General features: G+C 34.8%; 1 protein-coding gene across 1 annotated transcript in view; it reads left to right on the plus strand.

Annotated features, from left to right (window-relative positions):
* TMPRSS15 (transmembrane serine protease 15) overlaps positions 1-26265 on the plus strand; it is a 112179-nt gene that overhangs the window by 44739 nt on the left and 41175 nt on the right. Inside the window, exons 12-17 of the mRNA XM_078071539.1 lie at positions 2070-2175; positions 2470-2620; positions 5947-6082; positions 13345-13434; positions 15015-15140; positions 17526-17666. Of these exons, the coding sequence (XP_077927665.1) occupies positions 2070-2175; positions 2470-2620; positions 5947-6082; positions 13345-13434; positions 15015-15140; positions 17526-17666 (750 nt within the window). The remainder of the gene's footprint in view (positions 1-2069; positions 2176-2469; positions 2621-5946; positions 6083-13344; positions 13435-15014; positions 15141-17525; positions 17667-26265) is intronic.

A 26265-nucleotide genomic window follows, 5' to 3' on the forward strand; every position in this document is an offset into this window, starting at 1 on the left:
GATATCACAGAAATTGTTAACGTATTATTTATTATTTTCTTAATTTTTATTTTATTATATTACTATTCATGTATTTTATTTTATATTCCAAAATGTGCAATGCTATGTGATATTTAATATATTGTGCTTTTAAAAATTTATTTATGGAAAATTCATAAAGTACTATGGTCCACATAATTACATTTTATCTAAACAATGATACAAAACTCATAGCATCATAAAATCCCATATATAATATTACTGCTTACTGAGTAAACATTAGATTAAAAATATTTCTAAATATAACTAACTGAACATGGGCAAACATAAATAGTTTTTATGTTGTATAATTGCTGCTAACTAGAAATATTTCTGAACAGGGTAGCCATTTCATTATTTATTCATGGCATTCAATGGAATTTTAATTATTTCCTCCCCAACTACATTCTAATCAACCAAAATTAATGTCAACTCAAAAGGGATTTGGAATTCAGCATTTAAAGGGTAGATTCTGGGTCATCCCCTCTGTATCTATGCTACATTTTTTGTTAGGTTGAGTAACTGAGCACTAACTATAGAGCTAAAAATAAGTACTCATGAAATGCCATAGCATTATATAAAGTATAAGTAATGTGTTAATATAAAATGTTAAACATGCATTCATTTCCATTTTACATTTTATAACTTAAATCTAGTGTATGTATATTTATTAGTATATTTGACCATGATTTCACCTTGATAAAATATTCATTCTGAGGTTTTTTTTTTTTTTTTTTTGCCTTACCAATCTAAATATAAACTGATATATCTATTGGCAGTTTTACTAGTATTTTTCTTCATATCTTATCCTTACTCTGCATGTTGTAAATGAATGAGTTTTAGTTTTTTGTTTTTTGTTTTTTTAAAGATTTTATTTATCCATTTGATGAGAGAGAGAGACAGCAAGAGAGAGAGCACAAGCAGGGGGGAGTGGCAGAGGGGGAGGGAAAAGCAGGCTCCCCACTGAGCAGGGAGCCTGATGCAGGACTCGATCCCAGGACCCTGGGCTCGTGACCTGAGCCGAAGGCAGACGCTTAATGACTGAGCCACCCAGGCACCCCAAGTTTGAGTTTTATACAGCATTGCCTATAAAAATTTCTGTTAGAAAGCACAAGAGAGAAGATGCTTGATTTCAAATAAACACTAAATTTCAGCATTTCGTAAAAAACTACACTTATTAGAAATCAGATTTAGAAATTATAAATCAGATTTAACCAATATTTCCTTTGCTTCATAACATATTTTGTTACATGATTCCTGCTTTCTGTCATAATATATAAGCAGCAAGCTAAGAATTAAAAAATTAAATTTCTCTAAGAAAATGTTCAAGATTATCTCACTCTAGCAATTCTTCCCACACTTCAAATGACTCAAATCATTGGTTGGAATAATGAATTCCGGACCAGAAAGCACTTTATGCAGTGGCTTGAGCTATTATAGAAAGCTTTTATGTAGATTAGCATGCTTCCTGTTCTTCTGTGATCTGATCAGCTATCATTCAAAGGAATACGGAAGATGAAACCATTATGAAATCAGGTAACTTCTTATATAGAGAAATGCAGTATAGTCAATGGAATAAAAAACTGATCCTTGAAACTCTTAAAGTTACCTTCAAATTTGTGCTTAAATACTTGCATATATCATGAGTTAGTCCACCAGCATATCTAAATACTCTTGTGTGATCATTGTCTCTGAAGAAGTGAATTGATAAAAACATCTAGTAAATGGGAATTAAAGGGGTATCTGGCTACAATAATATGATAAAATAATCATGTGGACTCATAAAAAGTCAGAGTTTGATATACCCTTAGCAATGCTCCAGTTCAAGGCTCTTGTTTTATAAATTGGGAGGTCCAGAGTTGAGAAGTGATTTTCCTAAATAATAATTTATTATGGTAGAGACAGTGCCTTCTGGGTTCACATCTACCTTCCTTTCTCCTCCTTATATTTTCACCTTAAAGTTGTTCCTTTCAACTATAACATGCTAAATCTCACATAATGAAATTGCTGACAGTTAAGTGAAGTAAATACTTCTTTTGTTGTTTTTACAGGATTTTACATTTCCACCCCGACTGGACCAGGAGGGAGACGAGAAAGAGTAGGACTCTTAAGTCTCCCTTTAGACCCCACTTTAGAACCAGTCTGCCTCAGTTTCTGGTATGTCATAGACACATGTTAAATACTACCTTATTTAATGAGTACCATTGCCTTTGTCACATTGCCAGGCTCATGATTTCACTAAGACATCCCAAGTTTTAATGGATGCGCTATTATTTTTCCAATTGATAAAGTAACAAAATGCTGGAAGACTCCCCCACCCCTTTACTAGCAACTCCCTCACTCAAGGAAAAAGGAAATATTCCAGAGAAAGTAAAGGATTTAGAAGAACCCTAGATTGCATTTATTCTAATATTGTAGAAATCCAATCATTTGTGCTTGTTTCCAAACTAGGTATTATATGTATGGTGAAAATGTCTATAAATTAAGCATTAATATCAGCAGTGACCAAAATATGGAGAAGACAGTTTTCCAAAAGGAAGGAAATTATGGAGAAAATTGGAATTATGGACAAGTAACATTAAATGAAACAGTGGAATTTAAGGTTGGCAAAATACCTTGTAACTTATAATCCTGTGTTTGTGTTCTAAAAATGGTGATACAATTATAGTTTAAAATAATATGATAAAAAAAATATTTTCTGAATATAGCCAAGTCATTTTCTTTACTTTCTTAATCCCTTTTTTAAAAAATCTCTGAATTTGGGGGACCTGGGTGGCTCAGTTGGTTAAGCATCCAACTTTTGATTTCAGCTCAGGTTGGGATCTCAGGGTCAGGAGATCAAGCCCCATCTTGGGCAACACACTGGGCGTGGAGTCTGCTTAAGATTCTCCCTCTCCCCTTGCCCCTTCTCACCCCCACCCCCATGAGTGCATGTGTGCTCTCTCTCTCTTGCATTGTCTCTCTCTCTCTCTCAAAAAAACAAACAACAACAACCAAAAAAAAAAACACCCCTGAGTGCCCTTATTTTCATTTATTCACTAACTTATTTAAAAACCACTTATTCAATTCACGGCGCTCACGCTGTGAATTGTGTAAGACTGTTGAATCACAGACCTGTACCTCTGAAACAAATAATACATTATACGTTAAAAAAAAAAGAAGAAGAAGAAGATAGTAGGAAGGAAAAAATGAAGGGGGGGGAGATCGGAGGGGGAGACGAACCATGAGAGACTATGGACTCTGAGAAACAAATTGAGGGTTCTAGAGGGGAGGGGGGTGGGAGGATGGGTTAGCCTGGTGATGGGTATTAAAGAGGGCACATTCTGCATGGAGCACTGGGTGTTATATGCAAACAATGAATCATGGAACACTACATCAAAAACTAATGATGTAATGTATGGTGATTAACATAACATAATAAAATTAAATTAAAAAAAACAATACACTTATTGAGGGGCACCTGGGTGCCTCAGTCATTGAGCATCTGCCTTCAGCTGGGGGTGTGATCCCAGGGTCCTGGGATCAAGGCCCACATCAGGCTCCCTGCTAAGCAGGGAGCCTGCTTCTCCCCCTCCCTGTACCCCTCCACCCTTCTTGTGCTCTCTCTTGCTATCTTCTTCTCTCAAATACATAAATAAAATCCTTAAAAAAAAATAAAACCACTTATTGAGGAAAAATTTACTACATGAAAGTACTACTTATAATGATCCATAAGATCCAAAGAAACTTTGTGAGATATTACAGCTTTCTTCAGCAACTTTCTAGCACATGCCAATCATGTCTTCCTATGTCCCCTGCTCACCTAGGACTTTCAGCTTTTCACAAACACCACCTACATCAGCCCTGCACTTTTCTAAGGAACTATCTTTTCCCATTAGAACATCCACACCCATCGGTATCCATCCACCCTGCCCCACTTTGACTTAATCTATGTATTTCCTTTAGAAACAAATTCCATGAGCTGTATCATTGGGATGTCTCTGATCATTTATTTCACATTAAGGTGAATTAATTTTTCAGATAACAGCTTAATGTGTTCTCTTCCTAAGGGTGTTTGCAATTAAAATATAGGATAATACAGGTTAATAGTTCGACCAAATTAACAGTGTTTTAATCAGTTCATTTCAGACAAGAGAGTGTAACTTTCAGAAGGTATACATTTGGACAGACATAGTCATAGGGAAGGCTTTAGTTTTTCCCCATAACTTTGTGGAAGGAGGCAGAAAACAAGCACCTTCATCTACATTCTTTCCATCTTTCTTTCCTTCCTTCCCTTTTTCTTTCTTTTTTTTTCTTCTGAGTCTTTTTTTTTTTTCTATGAAGTTTTCTTCTCCAACTTTGTTTTCTGATAATTCAGGGAAGGTTAAAGGAAAATGGAATATCAGGGGAACAAAGAAATGGCAGAGCAGAGAAATAAGTACAGTAGTCCCCCTTGTCCATAGGGTATATGTTCCAAGACCCCCATAGATACCATAGATACTACTGAACCCTATATATACCATGGGTTTTTTTCCCATACATACATACATACCTATGGTAACATTTAATTTATTACTTAGGCTCAGTAAGAGATTGACAAGAATAATAATAAAATAGAACAATTATAATAATATACTGTAACAGAAGTTATGTGAATCTGGTCTCTCTCTCAAAATAGCTCATTGTATTGTACTCACCCTTCTTATGATGATGTGAAATGACAAAATTCCCACGTGATGAGATGAAGTGAGGTGAATGTTATAGGCACTGTGACATGGCCTTAGGCTACTACTGACCTTCTGACAATACCTGAAGAAGAATCCTCTGATTACCCAGCTGACAGTGAGGATCTGAAATCGCAGAAAGTGAAACCTCAGATAATGGGGGACTACTATATTGCAGTGGCCAATCTGGCTCAACTCACTGAGCATTTTTTTTTAAGCAATATAACTGGATCCACTTTTTCAAGGTTAGCTTATCAGGCAGAATGACAGCATGGAGTTCTACAAATATTTGCACCTTGGCTTTGCCACTTTGTCATGAAATCTTAAGTCACTTCAGTTTCTTTGAAATTCAGCTTGCATGTATATGAAAGGGAGAAAATAATCCTTATTTGGAATTGTGCCTAGCGTGAAGAAGGTGAAAAGAATGAACAAATGAGTGAATGGATGACTCTACAATAGCATTGAAAAAATTAAATGAGATAATGTATACAATGTGCCTAGCAGAGCAATTAATGTATCATGGGTATTCTGTTTATGTCTTTCCTACACAAGAGAGGATCCAGGAAAGTCCAGCTAAAATACCCACTGTCTTTAAGAACCTAATAGGTTTCATCTGACCACTGAAACTTTCTTCCAAGTCTGGGTCTGTGTCCTCTGGGTATTACCCTCACACAGTATTCCACACCAGCTTCCTGGGTGAACTATGACCAGTACTAGTTGGCCTTGAATTATATATTGTACTCATATTTTCTCTTGTCCCTTTCTTTTCTCATTTGAATTATCTAGTAGGTGTGACTTCTCTTTAGGGCCCCTATGTTATAAGAAGGCAGACAGCTACCTGGATTTCTAAAATTGTTGAGGGAAGGAATCTGTGAGAAGATTGCTGTCCCTTGCCAGAAAATGTGGATGCATGACAGAGCACAATAGAGTATGACAAATCATGAGAGAGACAGAGACAGAGACATAGAGAAACTGTGGCAATATTGCCTAACCCAGAAGGAAGACACTAGTGAAAATTTAGATTAGTATGAACACATAAGTAGGGAGGTGGGCTCAGCAGAAGGATTATAAAAAGCAGGATCTATCAATATTTCACTATATAGAAACTTGCCCTCTTATATTTGGAGTTGGTAATACTGATTCCCCAGCAAATATTGGGCCACAAGAAGAATCAAATCAGAGAAGATTAGAGTAGAATGATTTCATATCTCTCTCTGAATTGCAGGTTGCTTTTAATGCTTTTAAAAACCCGATCCTGAGTGATGTAGCATTGGACGACATTAGCCTAACATATGGGATTTGCAATGTGAGTCTTTATCCAGAACCAACTTTGGTCCCAACTCCTCCACCAGAACTTCCTAGTAAGTAACTATAACATGTATTTTACCAATTAAAGCATTAATATTTTCAAGTAGATATTCTTTTGGCTTTTTAAATTATCTCAGCCTAATGCTATTTTTTCACTAAAAATTGAAGACTCCAAAATATAAATAAAATGGAAGCTAGCAAAATATTACGTTATGCATACACTCACAAGGAAATCACTCAGTACTTTGTTATGCATCATATTTATAATAATTTTAGTATATTTTTATTTTTTTAAATAACGAAGGTGCTGACTTCCATTTTGTTTTCACTAGAATACAAACTAATGCTGCACTGGCCGTGTGGCAGGCGGACAGATTTTTGGGAAGAAGCCTTAAGATTCTCATGGTTTTCTTAAAGAATGATGTTAAGATCAAAGAGGAGTTTGGTTAAACTTGAGATGCACCCAGCCTATTTTCAGAATAATTTAATAATAATTACTGGGCCTGGATTTTTGACTATACAGACCAAGATCACACAAAATTTTTTTTTATCCTGAAATGGTGCCTTTGTAAGGCCCTGCAATGTGCTCCCTTCATGGAGCCGCTAATGTGTTGCAGCTGAGCAGTGTCCAGGATTTCCCATGTCCTTTGGAGTCTTTTAACACAAAAGAACAAAATGGAGTCTGTATCTACCTGTGCTCTTAATTGAAATTGGAAACTGACATTTCAGAGGAAAAAGGGGCATTCCTACCCATCTTAAAATGTCAAAGAAGACAATAACTTCATACCACTTTCCAACTATGGGATTTGACAGGAAAAAAACCATATAATGATAAATTATATCAAACATATATTTTGCCTCTACTGGGATGTCTTCACTGCACTGTAGTTTTGATGTAAAAAAAAAAATCCCTTTTATCTTTGGATTATGGCAGTTGGAAACTGATCTGGTTCCACAGCTTTGCTTATGTCATACCTCATGGATGTTTTTGTTCTGCCATGGATCTGAGCCCCCAAACACAGCACTTTTTCCATTTTTCATTTCCTTCCAAGTGCACTTAAAACTCTTCCCATAATCACATCAGCAAATCAACGTGGAGAACATACCTAAATTTGACTTTACTTCTAAAACTATAAATTTTTCTGCTGTCAATCTTTAAGTTAAAAAAAAAAGAAAGCAGACTTTTCAGATTTGGGTTTTTAACAATTCAAAAGCTCTAAAGATAAATGACTGGTGTTTGAGAATGGATAACAAGTGAGCTGCCATTAAGATGAGGATAGTAATTACATTGCCATACTGGTTCCATGCCACCATATTGAACGTGCACTTACATTCTACCAAAAGGCTAGTTTACATGTAACGTCTTTTGTATTAACATGGTTAGATGTTTGTATGGGTTATACATAAATTCCTCAATATTTCAAACATTCATTCAAATTTTATAAATAGCTACTGTGTACAAAGCACTGCACAAGAAATATAATATGTAGCAATAACCAATGCATGGAAAAAATAAATAAATATAATCCATGTAAAGAAATACTTAAGGCAATATATAATTATGTGCCCCTAAAAGTAGTAAATGAGAAAAGTAAGTGATAGACTTTTGAGAAGAAAGTGTGAACTGGAGAAAGCTTTAAGGAAACATTAAGAGACAGTAGGACACTCATAAAATTGAAACAAAAGCAGAAAAGTAGCATGCCTTCTCACATATATTGGCCACAAAATTGAGGCAAAAAGTGAGTGTCGTGACACCAAACTCTGGGTCTCATTCACCTTTGCTTCACCAGTGTCTGCTGCTTCCTAACATCACAGAAATAGATAATCAAAAAATATTAGTAGATATGAACTAAGTCTCTCTCTCTTTTTATGTTGGCTGTAATTTTCTTTTGGTGACACAAACATTTTTGTCAAACAAAATTTTGTTACCAGAACTAAATTTTGGAAATGAAGGAAGGGATGGGATGGAGCAAAACCCAACATGAATGCAATAATTTGGGCCATCTGGCATTGTTTAAAAATAATTGCTTCACTTCATTTTGTGTGGGTGCCCCATACCGTACCTGTCTATCATATAAAACATTCTCATGCAAAAAAACATAAAGAAATAGTCTAATTACTAAAGTCATTACTGGTTTGATAAATAATTCCTATGGATACCAAATACTAGAAACATCTTGCTATTTTGACATTTCAATCATGTAAAACAATTTTCATAATCCTTTCTGCCAGTGTGTTCCTCTATTCACCAATAAGTGGTCAAGAAGCAAGATTTTCTAGTAGAAGTAACAGTTTCATAGGCTTGATATTTTTAAAATAACAATCTCACCATTATCTGAAATAGAAGATGTGAAATAACTTCTGTACATAATATCATACAAACCTATACAGTCCTCACAGCTATTCTAGTCAAAAAGGGGGAAAAAAATAACACTTCAATGTCAAGGAAGCATGATATCTCTGCATATTTTAACAATAGGGAAATTATAACGGTAGAATAACCTATCTGATTTTAAAGTATAAACTTTAGAATTTGCCCAAAGCATATTTGTTCCAGTTTCCAAATGGCTCACTTCAGGGCAATATTTAGCACAGCAGAAAATGTTAATTACCATCAAACGCATTCTGAACAATTTCATTCTAATGCCATTTGCAATTGGTTCAGTGAAATTCTTATTTGAGCAGAGCTTTTCTGGTTCCAGATCACTGATTTGTTTAAGCAGAAATAAAAGGAAACCATGGCTGACTGGCTAATAGCCTTTCTTTGGCTCTTACAGAGCATTTAAATAAGAAAATAATCCCAGACCAGTAGCTGACTAACAAAATTCCTCCCTTGTTCCTAGGGATTCACATTGTGCCTAGTTTGGGGAAATGTTAATGTCAGTTTTCATGACTATAGGGATTCTTCCGTTCTGTGACTTCGATCACTTACTGCTGCAGTAGCTCTACACTTGTTGCCTTATGGCATTAACACAAATAATTTAAATGTGGGGATTGCATGGAGAACACTTTTAAAAAGTAAACATTCCATTTACACAAATATTATGTTAATTTGCAACACAATTTGGGTGATTGATGACAAGATACCTACTAAATAGAATAGGTATATATAAAAAGGAATCCACACTTCAGGCCCCTAACTTATTTCTGTGGCTGTTAAAAATATGTAAGAAAAAAAAAATACAAACTACAGTTCTAGATATTTTAAGTCACTCTTTATTTCCACAATTTTTCTCTATTTGGCCATTATTTAGGCCATTTTCCATTTCCAAAGACAAAATCGATGTTAATTTGGAAAATTTCACAGACAGGACATTATATTTTGAGCTAAATAATCTAACTTTAGTTCTTCGTATAGAAATGAATTAGTACCTATCTACTTGTCTTATATGATGGCTATGTTCTTTCAGAGCTGCTTGCCTTATGTATCATTAGTGTGACTTGATATTTAAATCCCTAGAAAATTCCATTTTAAGTGCATTCATATGTTCTTGTGTCAGTATGTTTTTGTCTATTCCTTTTTGTTTTTATCTTTTTGCTTTAAAACTAATAGCCTGTTTGTTGGCTAGATTGCTATTCATTACAAATAAAATGTAGAGTATAAAGAATGAAAATTTGAACATCATTGTCATAAATTTAAGGTAAATATTAATATCATGGCTGGTCACTAGAACCTGTGAATGGAACATAAATTTTGATAAACTGAACACAAAATTTTCATGGGATATTCCATTTTATACTACAACTTGAATTTTTAAAATGTTATCTGTAATAGTGTAGGACTTATCTATTAGTATGATGATGAAAAATAATGCTGATTTTAACAATATTCAAGCGTCAATGAAAGATATTATTTCTCAAGGTACATCTATTGTTTTGCCACAAATACCTCTCATTTGAACCCTCTTATTGTAAGTGGGAGCTGGGCTCTTCTCTTTTTCACCTCACATTGACACATATCTCATGAACGTCAGAGGCTTAAGCATGGATTAAAAATGACATGCCTCAGAGAAAATATCTATCCTTGACAACCACTTTGCAAAATACTGCGTGCTATTTACATACTGTATGTAGTGAAAATCCCTGCTGGCATAGTAAGGAATTAATCAGAATACAAATCTTTGAGAGAACAGCTTCAAGAAAAAGAAAAATGAAAAAGTTTCACTACTCTAAGTGAATAGAGTTCCCAGGACCAGACAGACTATTTAACTCTCATTCTCTGGGTGGAGAGCGTTTATCTAATGATACAGTATGATTGTGGTACTCAGAAGTACATTTTATGAGTCTTTGGCCCCTCTATTAAGAAGCATATGCTATATCTCTACTAAAGCAACACCACCATTAAAATAAATTGTGTCTTCATATTTAGAATGGCTGAAAGTGCTTTTTCCAATTCGTTACCACCGTTTATATACAAGCATAACTGATATATCTTATCAGGCCAAGGATCAGAGATATCTTACTGGTCAGTTATTTGACATGAAATTATATCTGAGATTCATTTCAAAAAAGTAATTCTTAAGTATTTCAGAAGAATGAATTTTCTAAGACTCCTATTTAGTGGAGAAATGCTAAGTGAACTGTCTTGACAAGCTTAACAATTACATTTGACAGCATTTTTGTCCTAGGTGTGTATTTATTAAAGTCCTACCTACTCATCTACATATAATATAACGTACTGTTGTGTTCAATTATGTGAAAATTCAGTACATTCTCCAAAATGTCAGCTATTTATTAGGAGAAGAGAGTTTTGAGATTTTCCTATTCCTTGAAGAGAAAATAAGAATAATGGCTTAAAAATCAACAACAACAAAACGAAAACAAATCCACTGGCCACACTGGCCACATCTAAACTAGTGAAATAGAAGAACTGGTTTTCTCCGATCTGCAATGTGCAATGTTAGTTTTGCCCCTGCAGAGTTTTTATACTTCCCGGTTAATTTCCCAGAGATTTGAAGGGAGCAATTCATGGCACTAAGAGTTACTAAAATTAAATGAATTGTGTGTAAGTGGGAGTTGGGAGTTGAGGGATTGTAGTAGATACTTCTTCAGAAATCTTTCCCAGGCAATTAGTCATGTAATCAAGGAGAGTATTGACCTCAGAGATAAGATCATACAGTTCTCTGGCCTTACCTTCACCCTTTCCAGTGGAGAACCTGCCCTTCGTCCCCCTTATCACTGTTTCTTTGGTTAAAATACCTTCTTTAGCACCCTGTGTATAGGGCCTGCTGCCTTCTAAATCTATCCATCATTGACCTTACTTGTTAGTACTTTCCTTTTTGTTCCCTTCTGCTCTCCTTCTCTTTGTCTATACCTAACAAGAGTATGTCACATACCATCAAGTGGCACTTACTGAGACACAGTCTAAACCCTGTCTATGGCTTACACCAGACGGTGGAAATGATGCAGAGTTTAATTAACCTAATAGGAAGACATACTGAGGGAGAAACTTGAGACGAACTCAATTGAAGTCTTGACTTTGACACTAAATGGATGTGCATGGCATTAGCAAGTAACTGAATGCCTCCAATGCTCATATTGTCCGTTTAAAATTGAAATAATAAAAGTAATTACCAAATCCACAAGTGTGTATTGAAAATCAGTACTGAATATGCCAGGGAATGTGTAGGCACTTTTCATAATTATGTCTGATTTTTTTATAACAACCCTGAAAATCTCTAACATATATCTCTTTCATATATGAGAAAACCAACTCTCAAAAAGACAAATAGGGAACTCAGAGTGACGACTTTAATCCACCAGCTCCAAAACATCTACCTTTTATACACCATGTCCTCTCCCCAGATGAGACGAGAGGTTTTTTTATTCTTGCTAAGTTCATCTGGGTCTGGACCAGCCTGCCCCGGAGACCGTGAGAGAGAGACCAGGCTCTACCACCTTACAGGACGAGATGGGACGGCAGCCCTACTGTTGAACCACAACAAACGCCTCTCTCTGTCCAATCATATACATGATGAAGCCCAAATTTAAGATGCTTATTACGGACAAATTTGGAAAAAGCACATGAATTGAAAAGATCTACATAAGTGAGGCAGAAGCCATGTAAAGAGGGACCCAAGAAGAGGGTATGACTGAAGGCATTGTTGTAGGTGTAGAGACATTTAATTCTCTCTCTTATAGTCTGATTTCTGTCTTACTTGGAGTAAACAATTTCAGCATTATCTGCCTTTAAATAGAAAAATATATACTTATCTCAGTTCCCTATGTTCTTACAATTAGGTTATTTTTATTCTTTTGATTTTAAACATAACATGTCAATATAAATAAGAATAGAATTAGGATCCTTTAAGTAGTTGATGAGTTTTTATATAACTTTAGAATTTTTTCGAGTAAGCAGGAAGATAAATATACAATAGGTTAAGGATTTCATGAAGTCGGGGCACCTGGGTGGCTCAGTCATTAAACGTCTGCCTTCGGCTCAGGTCATGATCCCAGAGTCCTGGGATCGAGCCCCGCATCGGGCTCCCTGCTCCGCGGGAAGTCTGCTTCTCCCTCTCCCACTCCCCCTGCTTGTGTTCCTGCTCTCACTATCTCTCTCTGTCAAAAAAAAAAAAAAAAAATTAAAAAAAATTAAAGGATTTCATGAAGTTAATCTGCCAACTTAAATCATCTTAGTTTTAACTAGAATTTTGTCTAATAAATTTTTTCCCAACCTGACTCCTGGACAATGTTAAATAACAGACCAGTCTTGAGCAATTATTTAGCAAGAGGAGTTTCAGTTTGTCTCCCTTTCTTAACAGTAAGACATCTCAGTATACAAGATGATGGAGCTCCCTCTCTACTGAAAAAAAAAGGGGGGGAGTAGAAAAACAAAAAGAGAAAAACATAAGAAAGCAGAATGAGTGATTTACTCACCCTTCTCATAAGAGAATGTCAAATATAAGATTTTTTTCCATTATCAAGATTCATTATTTCTATAGCAGGGACTTGGTACCTTATTTCATAAAGCCTATGTATAAAAGATGTTCAGCAAATTTATTCTTGCCCGAATAATTTTGGGAAATGCTGCATACGATTACACCTTCTTGGAGATTCAAAGAACTTAACAGTATTTAAGGTTTTGAGAAGTTCTTCTCAAAAAAGAAGTAAAGAGACCTGTTAACCGGCAGTTTTCCCTTACTTAAGTTGCAAGGTTTTCTTTTACACAAACTATAAATTCTATCTGTCAAAACCAGTATTCCAAGAAATATAATTGGGAATTTGCTGGCATATAATATTATCTCTCATATTATCTCTCTGAAATAAGCATTGTGTTTCTAATGATTTTTCATTGTTTTCTTTTTCTCCTTTTCAGCGGACTGTGGAGGACCTTTTGAACTATGGGAGCCAAATACAACATTCACTTCCATGAATTTTCCAAACAGCTACCCTAATCAGGCTTTCTGTGAGTCATTTTCTCCCCAGGCCATGAAAGACAGATGTATATGTCAAGGCTAGATCCCCCCTTTGACACAGCAAAGTGGATTATAAATCTGCCAAACCTGAGTACACCTACTGTCTAGGAGATTGCATAATATAACAGCAACTGTAATAATTACTAACTTATTTAGCATTTATTTCATGCTAGACACTGTGTTAGTGCTTATTATATTATTTCAGTTCAATTCTTACAATAATTCTTTGAAGCAGGTGCTATTATTATAATTCTCAAATTTAAAAATTGAACAAAACCAGAGTGTGAAAGTACTTTACTCCAGGTACTGCTCCCTTAATGACTCTTCTTGATTGTACGTACAATGTCTATACTATAGATAACAAGTTTGCAATTCCATAAAGTCAGCGGAAAGTATAAAAAGTAAAGGGTTAATTGTGACATCCACACCCTTTGTAAATAGAGATTAGTGTTAATAAATCCTGCAGCTAGAGTAATGTAGTTAGAGTCTCAGTATAAAAGATGAAATAGGGGCGCCTGTGTGGCTCAGTCAATTAAGTGTCCGACTCTTGATTTTGACTCAGGTCATGATCACAGGGTCATGAGGTTGAGCCTCGTGTCAGGCTCCGCACTCAGTGGGGAGTCTGCTTGAGGATTCTCTCTCATATTCTCTCTGCCCCTCCCCCCGCTTGCACACTCTCTCTCTCTTTCTTTCTCTAAAACAAATAAATAAATCTTTTTTAAAAAGATGAAATAATGAGGATTTACTAAAAAATCTTAAGTCTGAGAGAATAGTTTGATAAAACTGCACAGAGCCTATCACTTGGTCAATATTCCTAACTGGAGGAACAGTACAACCTAGAAATTGTGTTAAAAATGCCAATTCCCCAGCCCAGCCTACAAATATTCCACTTCAGTAGGTCTGGGAAACAGACTTGTTCCTCCCATGGCTGCACCTAAGATAGCAACACCAATCTAAATGGGGAAATCTACCAGTGAAAGAAATGCCCTAATGACAGTGAAAAATGTGTTGTTAGAAAATGTCAACTTTTCTTTCCTCAAATGACCCAGAGATAAGGAAGTAACACTTTCATAGGAGAATAGAACCACAATTCCAGGGACTTATCTGATCCAAAAAAATAAACAGCCATGAATCTCATTTGACTTGTATAGGGAACCAGAGATTACCATCTCTATTTCACATTGAAAACATCTTTTAAACATATCATTTGTACAACGTAATGATCTAAACATTCTGGAAGTCAGTGGGATATTAAAAGAACAATTTAAAGAAATTTATTAAATTTATTGATTTATTAAATAAATATTTATTGGGCCCTTTATTTTTTAGGCACTGAAATGAGAAAAGAAGAAACAAACATAACACAGTCTAGATGAAGATGTAGATAAGTTGTCAGGCTTTACAAATGCCCAAGCTATTGCAACAGTAAGGGAAAAGCCAGGATGCGGTGGACAGATGTGAGAGTTCATACAAAAGTTCAGAGAAATTTGAAATTCTCAAGAGAGTGAAGCTTTTGAGGGAAATCAAAAGAAGCGTGTTCTAAACTGCGTTGTTGTGTATTACTTTTAAGGTGTTTGGAATTTAAATGCACAAGAGGGAAAGAATATACAACTTCATTTTCAAGAATTCGACTTAGAAAATATTGCAGATGTAGTGGAAATCAGAGATGGTAGAGGAGACGATTCTTTGCTCTTAGGTAAGTGTGCAATTTAAATACTGTGAAAGTTGTATGGCTCAAGACATTGGATTGATGGAGAGAGCATTTCCCAATAACTGTAATCACTCTTTTACAACTAGCAAAATGAAATTACAACAACAGAATAACATGTCAAATTTTATGTGGAGCTTCCAAAATGAGAGTATTTGCAATAACAGAGTAATATTCTTCTTGAGCATTCTTTTTTTTTTTTTAAAGATTTTATTTATTTATTTGACAGAGAGAGACACAGCGAGAGAGGGAACACAAGCAGGGGGAGTGGGGGAGGGAGAAGCAGGCTTCCCGCCGAGCAGGGAGCCCGATGTGGGACTTGATCCCACGATCCTGGGATCATGACCTGAGCCAAAGGCAGACGCTTAACGACTCAGCCACCCAGGCGCCCTTCTTGAGCATTCTTGGCAAACCAGAATTAATATTTTTGCGTGAATAGTTTCTACCAGCTATATTAATTTACTACAGTAAGCATTACACCTTGGAGACTAAGAGCTAAAAGACATATATTACTCAATTTAATATGCATTATGTGTACATCATATTTCCAAAAATAGCTATTAAATCCAGTTTTGTTTCACTTCAAACTAAAAGAACAAATTGTGTTTTATGCAAAAATTTTTTATGATTTTTTATTTACATTTCATTATTACTCTGATTGTCTGTGTCTCTAGCACCAGCTGCTTCTATATAAGTATCTGAGAATGATTCAAATATTGACAAAAGTTGATTTTCCTTATCTTTTACTGATTAATAATTTTTTAAAAATAAACATGGGGGGAAAGTGTACTATTCTAGAGGAAATTCTTGTATGTAGGTCATAAAATATATGGTAACATAATAAAAATCTATCAATCTAATGTAATAGCTAATATCCTATTTAACTACTACCAGTTTTTAAGACAGTGTCTCTTGATAAATAATACATTAAATTATGAAAATGCTTATAGGGTCAACTGAAGTGCATGAAACAACACACTTCACAAGTAAAACTGTTTTATCAAACTGTGCTTTGGACTCATACTAATCATTTCCTGCAAAATCTGGCCAGGTAGCTATGCAATCAGGATGCAATCTCATGAACATGGCAACCAATGGTGGAAGACCAGAGGGAGCTTTCTATAGCAGTACAGGGGCAGGGTGGGGGAGAGGGTTCCCAGTGATATAATCCATCACTGCTTACACAAGTTTCTTCAGCAAAATCCTGCAAAGTTCTAAAGTTCAGGCTTCCTAGAAGAGGATTTTGAGAGCCACCCACAGAAGACATCAACAATGAAAATCTCAGTGGGGCTGGGAGGCTAGTGCGAATAAGAACTGAGGAAATTCAAATTTGATTTTTATATACATAGTTATGAACACATTTTGAGTTGTTTTCCCATTTTTAGTTTATATTGTCCTAATGAAAATTTCAGTGTTCTCATGATCTAAGAAGAATTCATTTTCATCATTTCACCTCTTAATATTTACATCAATCATTGAAAAGTAAATAAGAATTCCAGAGGATCTCAGAATCATAGTTTTGAAATTGTAGGCAAGAAGTTCTTTTGAAACATAATCACTTTCAGGGATTCTAATATATAAAGTATCTAATAATATGATGGGTGCCTAGGCGGCTCAGTCAGTTAAGCATCCAACTCTTGATTTGAGCTCAGGTCATGATCTCAAGGTTGTGAGATCGAGCCCTGCACTGGACTCTGCATTGGACATGGAGCCTGCTTAAGAGTCTCTCCCTCTACCCCTCCCCCGCTCCCTCTCTAAATGTGTGTGTGTGTGTGTGTGTGTGTGTGTGTGTAAGAACATATTTTCTAATTAGCCTAAGCCTTTATTGTGTAGTAGAGAATATTTCATTATTTATGAAACCCCCAAAGCCCAGGACTTAGTGGAAAACATTTTGAAAACCACCACTTAGGTTTATATTATCTATCTCTAATTAATCCAATGCTTCAGCTTAGGTTAATGATTCAACTCACAAAAAATATCAAATAAATTTGGACAAAAATTTACTAAGGGGAGCTATAATCTCCATTGTTTTATAAAGGTATCTAAAAGCAGTCATATAATCATTTTTTTTCTGGGAATAACATGAGCTTTGAAGAGTAGTGGTGCTAAGCCATTATGAGGAATTCATCATTAACTTACAGAGCCACAGAAACCTCAAACCATACTGGAAAAGATCAATAGAGAAGTTGGCTTTCCTAGAAGCAGTGTCCAAAATCTAAAAGGAAGTACACAATTATGCAAGTGTGGTCACTTCCAGAGCAGCCATGCTGCATGTTGCATCCCTTTAGAGGATGGAACTGAAAGAACAGGTATATATTTTCCTCTAGATTCAAAGAACCATTTCAGTGATTATCTTGTTTTCATTTGGGACAGCTGTGTACACGGGGCCTGGCCCAGTGAAGGACGTGTTCTCAACCACCAGTAGAATGACTGTGCTTTTCATCACTGACAAGCTGTTGGCAAAAGGGGGATTTAAAGCAAACTTCACTACTGGCTACTACTTGGGGATTCCAGGTATGTGCACTTGGGATTACCTGTTGCATTGTAACTTTTGGAGCAGAACGATAAAAGCATACAGTATTTCAAAGCCTATTACAACTTCAGTGACTGCATTCGAATATTCTCATTCTTTGTCATCTTATCAGAGATTTTCTTCCCTCCTTTACATCTGTATAACCACTGGCCTAAGTCAGTTCAAAGCAGGAATCCACATCATTTTCAGCAGGTTTACTTGCTCTTCTATGGGGTGTAAAGTTGTGAATTTTGTTCACTTAAGAGGGCTATTTTAAATGTTAAAAAGCGGGTTACTTGGTGCTATGAAGAAGGAGGACGATATGTCAAGTTCCATTTGCCAAAAGCATTTTCAGAGAACAGCAGGGAGTCAGGAAAGTGAGCTGTTTGGATTCCAACAACATCCAATTTAAAAATTAACATCATTAATTTCTTAAAGACACCCAGTATAGAACTGCTGCCATGAAGGGTGAAGGAATTCGATGCTGGTACTCCTGGCATGAACAACCTTCTTACCCTATATTTTTTATTATACCATAACATAATCAGCAGGAAAAAAATTGCCTGCCTGCTCATCACGGATATATCTGTATCTCTATACATGTTGATAGAGGATATGATATAACTCTTTGCATTTGACAATCTACAGAGAATTTGTGATCACTTGGACAATGATTTTTCTTATACTACTGCCTCTCCCTTGGTTCTCTCTTGATACAAATATGTCAGGAAGACAGAACACATGTCACTTCCTTTATCTGTCTTTCCTTTTCCTAGAAGACGGTGGTCAGTTTGTCCTCGACTAGAATATCTAGGAAAGTGGTAGGGTCAAAGCATTGATCTTCATCTGGCCTGTTATCTCATCTCAGATCCAGCTGTACAAATATCTGTTCCTCCACTCACAACTAGCCTATACTTTTGACTCTATCACTCAAAGTTGTATGCTTTCCTTCTGCTTTACTGCAAAGTTGATCTGTATCTTGTCTAGCCTCTGGCCATGAAAATAAACCACAACAAGCATGATGCAACCTACTTAGGTAGAATTAAGTGGTAGCCCAATCAGCTAACCTGCCCTTCTGGATTTCGTGATTAGTTTTAGAAACAGCTACTTGTGACTTCTAAGCAATAGTGACATGTATCAATCAAAATATTCAATTAGTGAAATAAGCAAACAAAATATTAAGAACTATGATCAATATATAGTATAAAAAATAGGAATAAAGTCTTCGAGATCTACTGAAAATTAGATTTTATCTTAAAATACAGTACATAAAAAAGGAGAAAATATAGAAAATGACATGATTTAAAATTATTTTTACTTTATAAATTAAAACTATTTTAAAATCATATTTATAATTATTTTTCAAAGGAGTAAAAAAATATAGTGACATGAAAGTAGCAGATGTTATATATTTATGTAAGTATGTGTTTATAAATATATATTTGTATGAATATATAATATACATATTTACTGTATATATAGTTAGGAACTAACTTAGGAAAGAACATATCACTGCTTTGAGAAATATTAATCAAGACAATTTTAAGACTATCATTTTGTTTTGCTTTTGTTTGTTTTCAGTTTCAAGTTTTCATTTAAATTCCAGTTAACATACAGTGTAATATTAGTTTCAGGTGTACAATTCATTGATTCAGCCCTTACATATAACACCCAGTGCTCATCACAAATGCCGCCCTTAATTCCCATCACCCATCTAGCCCATCTCCCACTCATCTCCCTCCATCACCCCTCAGTTTGGTCTCTATCCCTAAGAGTCTCTATGGTTTGCTTCCCTCTCTCCCCTTTTCTCCCCCTCCCATATGTTCATCTGTTTTGTTTCTTAAATTCTGCATATGAGTGAAATCATATGGTATTTGTCTTTGTCTGACTCACTTATTTCACTTCGCATAATATTCTCTAGCTCCATGCACATCATTGCAAATGGCAAGATTTCATTCTTTTTTATGGCTGAGTAATATTCCATCACACACACACACACACACACACACACACACACATATACACAAATACCACAACTTCTTTATCCATTCATCAGTCAATGGACATTTGTGCCTGATGTTTATAGAAGCCTTATCAACAATAGCCAAATTATGGAAAGAGACTATCATTTTTGAATCAAGCTACTGATTATGTTTCTTGAAAATTTTGTTGCTACTGATTATACTATGATATCCATATTTGTCTGCCAATATTTTATTCCAGTTTTTTCTCTTTGTGGTGTACCTATTATTTTAATTTTAATTTCATTCAACATTTGATTTAACTTAAGTTAATCATTTCGTTTTCTGATGATACCTTTAAAATGTAGATCAATAATGGACATGGATGAGAAAAATCTGATATATAATATTTAGTTCTTCTAAGATAAAAAAGACTTTGGTTGTGTATTGTTGATAAAACCTAATTGGTTCTTACAGTTACATAGAAAGTAAATGATATAATAAAGAATTTTAGTTGATAATAGAAGACACAAAATGGCTTCAGCATTATTTTTATACCTAATATTATGACTTTTAGTTTTTTATTAAAAATTAATATTTAACTTTAGCTTCTAATATCTTGCTGAACACCTGCCCCCCAAAAATGATATTACAAATCAGTTGCCCCTGAAGATATTTGGAAAACCGTGGCCATTTTTAGACAGAGGAATCTCCTACTGAAACTCTACCACAACCAAATTATTCTTTCTGATTTGATTAGAGGTCTTTGTTAATGGCATAAAAGGCACAGTTTTTTGGTTGATAGCATACCTAGTCAAACACTCTGGCACCAAAATATCCACATTTCTGCAAAAATTGCTGCACAAAAGCATGATCAAGAATGCAAAAACAATAGATAAAGAGATGGAAAAATGTGAGAATCTGCAATGGGCATGAAGGAAAAACAACACCAAGCCACAATTTGAAAATAATAAGCATTCCCAAATGAAAAGAACCAGTCAAAACTAACAGTGAAAGGTATAAAGGGGGGAAAATTATATATAGTTTCTGGATCTGATTAAATGCCTAAAAATCACAATGTCTTACTGCTGTCTATAAAAAATTAATAAGCAATAATCAGTGTTATAAAATTTCTTATTTAAATTTTTAAATTTTAAGAGGAACATTTTTTGACAAATTCCTAAACAGAATAAATATAATAATTTTCCAAATGTGTTAAAAATCAGATCAGCTTTGGGGCACCTGGGTCACTCAGTAGGTTAAACATCTGACTCTTGTTTCTGATCAGGTCATGATCTCAGGATGTTGGGATCCAGCCCGTGTTGGGCTCCACACTCAGCAGGGAATCTTCTGGAGATTCTCTCTCTCCCTCCCCCTCCTCGCTCTCTCAAATAAATAAATCTTTAAAAAATCAGATCAGCTTTATATATTACTGATTTCACGATGAATACTTAAAGACAATATAGTGATATTTCTAAGATTTTGTGGAGAATTAAATGTATGGGCACCAATATCATCTATATGGCATCTGTCATCTATTATTTGAATACAAAAGAATTAATTCTTCAAAGTATCTTAAAGTAGTGTAAGAAAATACCTAATACCTACCTGCTGGAAAAGAGGACTTCCCAAATTTTTTCCAAGAATGATGTCATGAAAAGGGCTTTTGAAAAAAGTATTATATATTTTTTTAAATCATTATATTGTACATCTGAAACTAATATAACAATCTATGTTAACTATACAGGAATTAAAATTAAAAAATTAAAAAACAATCTGAATTTTTTAAAAAAGGAGAAGAACTGAATAATTTTTTTCCAAAAAAGATATAGAAATGACCAAAAAGTACATGAAAAGATGCTCGACATCACTCATCATCAGGGCAATGCAAATCCAAAACACAATGAGATATCAACTCATGCTTGTTAAAATGGCTATTGTTGAAAAGACAAGTAATAAATAACAAGTATTGGTGAGGATGTGGGGTAAAGGGAACCCTTGTATACTATTGATGGGAAGGCAAACTGGTACAGCCACTATGGAAAACATTATGAAGGTTTCACAAAATTTAAAATTAGAACTACCATATAATCCAGCAATCCCACTTCTGGGTGTGAATCCAGAAGAAATGAAATCAGAATCTCAAAGAGATATCTGTACTTCCATGTTCATTGCAGTGTTATTTATGATAGCCAAGATATAGAAACAACTTCAATGACAATCTACAGATAAATGGATAAAGGTAATGTGGTATATTATAGTCAATGGAATACTATTCATCCATGAGAAAGAAGGAAATCCTGTCATTTGTGACAACATGGATAAACCTTGAGGCCATTAGGCTAAGGGAAATAAGTCAGAGGAAGACAAATACTACATTATATCACGTAGGTGGAATCTAAAAAAGCCGAACTCTTAGAAATGGAAGGAAAATACATACATACATACATACATACATACATACATAAATAAATAAAAATAAGAAAAAAGTATATTCATAAAGAAATGAAGATGAATTATAAAACCAACTGAACTAACGAGATAAAAAACTAACTCTAACTAGGCAAATGGATTTTTTTTCATAAATCCAAACAATTGGAATAATTATTGGTCATCCTACCATCTGCAAAAAAGAAACCATTTTGACACAAAATTTTAGAGAAATGTAGGTCTTTTTAAAAAAACTTAAATGAGAACAAAGGAAAGAGGTGGAAAGAATAGATCACAAAAAGGAATACAACAATAAATCTCTTCCAACAAAAATATTACAGTTTCTGGTTTTTAGTAGATTTTTATGAGATAAATACAACACCAAGGATTTTGAAAAAGCAATTCTATTCAAGGTAAAAGCCTAAGAGCACAATCTATTACTTCTAACATGAAATAGATCCCAAGTTTTTGGTGTAGGGGTTGTTCATATTTGTTTACCCATTTGCTAGATTGCAATTACTATGATTTTGTTATTCAAGAAATAAATCGTTTAGAGAGAATTCCTGATTGAACCTAGAATGGAGGCTTCCATGACCATCACTATGTGGTGAATACTCTGGGAATGTGATTTCCCAACCCTCCTGGACACGGGACAGATGGGGCTGTGGAGTAGAAAATTGGCTGAATGAGTCATCATCAGCACAATCTTCTCCCAGCAGGATTTTTACACCAAAAGACTGAAAAGCAATTATAGAAACAGGGAATTGGCAGTGGAAGATAATCAAGCTGGTAATGGAAAGAGAGATTGAGCACACTTATCTGTTTATATGGTGTCCTGCTTCGAGGATCATTTTAGAAAGAAGTATAAAAGGGATATCACAAATTTTCAGCATTTATGTACTTCATTTATCTTCTGTGATATTTTAAGGGCACCTCCCAATGCATTCAACTGAAATATAAAACAATTGTATAGCATATTTTTGTATCTCCTTTCCTTATCCTATTTTTAGCATTTCCTTGTAAATTAAACTAGAGCATATGAAATATAGATTTATTAAGATCTGTCTCCCATAAATGTCCCCTCATTGCTCTTTTCTGATACTCAGAGTCTTAATTTGGAATTCAATTGTGCTTATCAGGCAACGGTGGAAGTGGCAGCTGATTACATTTAGGGGTTTAGAGCCCTCCCCAGATTGTGTGGCATGGGCCTTAGAGATCAATTCAGTTCCATTTAAAGCCAAGCATATGTTGACTAAATGAGGCAGGGCTACTGGAGACTTCATAAAAAGAAGATGGGAAAATTCAATTCTTAGCAATATTTCTTCTTCCCTCTCTCACTATGAGCATAAAATGATCAGAAGTAAGATTTCAGAGGCCACAGAGAGCTACACTTGTGGGTTAAAGACTTCTTAATGAAGCTGAACTGCTCTATGTTGCAAAGAATCAGAATCCAGTTCATGCATGTAAGGAAAATTTTGGATGAGTTTATTTACACTTTCTTCAGAATTTATCATTTCTACTCAGTTCAGGAACAAGAGATCATTTTGCCCCCTTCAGCATTTTTTCATTGAACGCATCTATTTTACAGAAGCAAGTTATTTTCTTTTCTAGATTCGTAGGCCATGACCTCAACAGCTTCAGGCCACAGCACAAAAATAAATTACAATCTTCAGATCTTTATATATGTATTCACTCATACTTTCATTCAAAAATTTAAATTTCCATTCAGCAAGTATGTGCTTTACTAAATAAACATAGCCTGATGACACTAGTAAAAGAGTAAAATTATCAATTAACTTATCTATGATTAAATTCTTGGCATTGAGAACTCATTTTTACATAATGATTTTAACAAGCTAGGAAAACAAAGTAATGAGATAATTTAAAAATAACTCATGGCGACTAATATTCTCTATTAAGATATTTAATCATGGATATGTAATTAGGCTGTCAACTTTTTAAATAAATATAATATATATCAAAGTATAGATTTAAAATAGAATATACAAATACAAACACATGCATACCTAGTTTTAAGCTTTCTTGCTTTTTAAAGGAAAATTAATAGTGGAGAGATAAAATATAAAGTCAGTTAAAATATTAATGCTTGCCTGTAGAATATGAAATTGTCTTCACCCATTTATCATCTCACTAATCTGGTTAAAAACTATGTGTTTGTGAAACAAATTGATAATTACATTTACAAGAACATCCCTAACAATATTATAGTTGATATATGTAACCTACTTCTCTCATTGGGGTAAAGATTTGTAGAAACAACCAGACCAACCATGTCTTCCTTAAAATATTTTTTTTTATTAATTTAACTTAGATTTGGGTTGCAAAGCATAGAATATTCCAAAGTTAAAAATAAAGTACAAACAGCTCCAATTATTGTTTTAAGAGACCCAGAGGAAAAGATTAAGCATGCTTTCTTGTTGTTTAGATGGTTATCTGAGGGGAACATAGCACAACTGGAACATGGAAGTAAGAATGTTAACTTAAAATATCAGTGAAAGGAATGCTTTCTAAGTGTTACTCTTTTTGCTGTTAAGAATATTGTTCATGGAACGCCTGGGTGGCTCAGTCGGTTAAGCATCTGCCTTCAGCTCAGAGTCCTGGGATCGAGTCCTATATTGGGCTCCTTGCTCTGCGGGGAGCCTGTTTCTCCCTCTGCCTGCCACTTCCCCTGCTTGTGCACTTTTTCTCTCTCTCACTCTGACAAATAAATAAAATCTTAAAAAAAAATGTGTTTCTTTAAAAAAAGATATTATTCATTAGCATTCAATATATTCATGTTGGTGTACCAAATACATTTCTTTTTTTTACCTGGCTCTCAGAATACACCTAAGACATAATAGTATTTATTCCCATTGGACAGTCAAAGAAACTAAGGCTCAGAAAGAGTAATTTATTTGCTCAAGGTTGAAAATAAACATAAAGAAAATGACTAAATTGCAGCTCAAACTAAGGTCATAAGATTCCAGAGCTTATGTTTTAGCCACATTCAAATACAAACAAGCATATCTTACCTTCATAGAATCAATTTCTGTTTTGTAAATCAGTAGAGTCGCCATTAGACAATTGTCCAATTTAAAAAATGTATTTCTTTGAAATCATACTTTTTAAAGGTTGCTTTATATTATGTCAACTCTGTTACTAGGGTTCATACTGATCTTTGAGGCATATTGCTCATTTAACATAAATTAATTCACTTAATGTTTAACAGATACTACTGATTTCCCACTTTATGCCAGGCATGTAAAGATGAAGAAACAAGGCGTATGGGTATTTCAGTTAGGAAACTGTATATTCCGTTTAAAGAATGGACTCAACAAGAGTGTCAACAGAAAAAGCTTTTTTTTCTCCACCTACTTTATTTCAAATCTCTCTTTGGCCCCTGGATATTTTGGGCAGATCTCTTCACTCTCCCAATTTTGTTAGGTATTAAATTTTCTTAACTGGGTAATTAAGACTCACTTCTAACTATTAAGATGTACTGTCAAATACCTCATCAAAACTTTAATATCATCTAGTTCAAAGTTTCTTTTATCTCCCAGTTCTGGGTACAAAACTTAGCCTGACAACTTAAGGTAGAGGAGAGTAGAAATACTGCCTTTGACTCATTTTCCACCTTCTTTCCCTTCCATCTTCCTATAGCTGTAGTGTCCGAGGAGAGGCAAACAGGAAAATTCTATCACCACCGTATTTTTCTTTTGGCTAATAGTGGCTCCTGGCCAAATGTTAGCTCTTTTGTAGAACAGAACTGTGGGTTATTTGGAGCATTCTTCTCCCGCCCCCATCCCAGGACTACTGCACTGTTGGCATGAGTGGTACTCTTCCTAGACAATCTCCTATAGCCCTACTCAGCTCCTAATCCACCCCTCACCCCAGCTTCTATCTCTCCACTTTGTGTTGGAGTCAGCTGTCACTCAATTATCCAGTGTCCATTGGTCAAAAAGAAAGTCATGCACTTTTCCCACATGGAGAAAATGCAGGTTGTTTCCACTGCCACCCTCTCTCCCGGCCCCTAACTACCATCAAGGGAATTTCCAGCCTAACTTCTGACTTTGAATTCATTACACAGGAAGTGAACATAAATCTTTATTTGTACAGCTATCTGCCCATAAACTTCTTAGTTTAGTTTAGACTAAAGTCACCACTTCCTGTGAAGTTATTCACTATACTTCAGTTTAGTCTGATATTTTCA

This window comes from Halichoerus grypus, chromosome 1 (assembly GCF_964656455.1).
Source record: "Halichoerus grypus chromosome 1, mHalGry1.hap1.1, whole genome shotgun sequence".
In the NCBI taxonomy this organism is placed as follows: Eukaryota; Metazoa; Chordata; class Mammalia; order Carnivora; family Phocidae; genus Halichoerus; species Halichoerus grypus.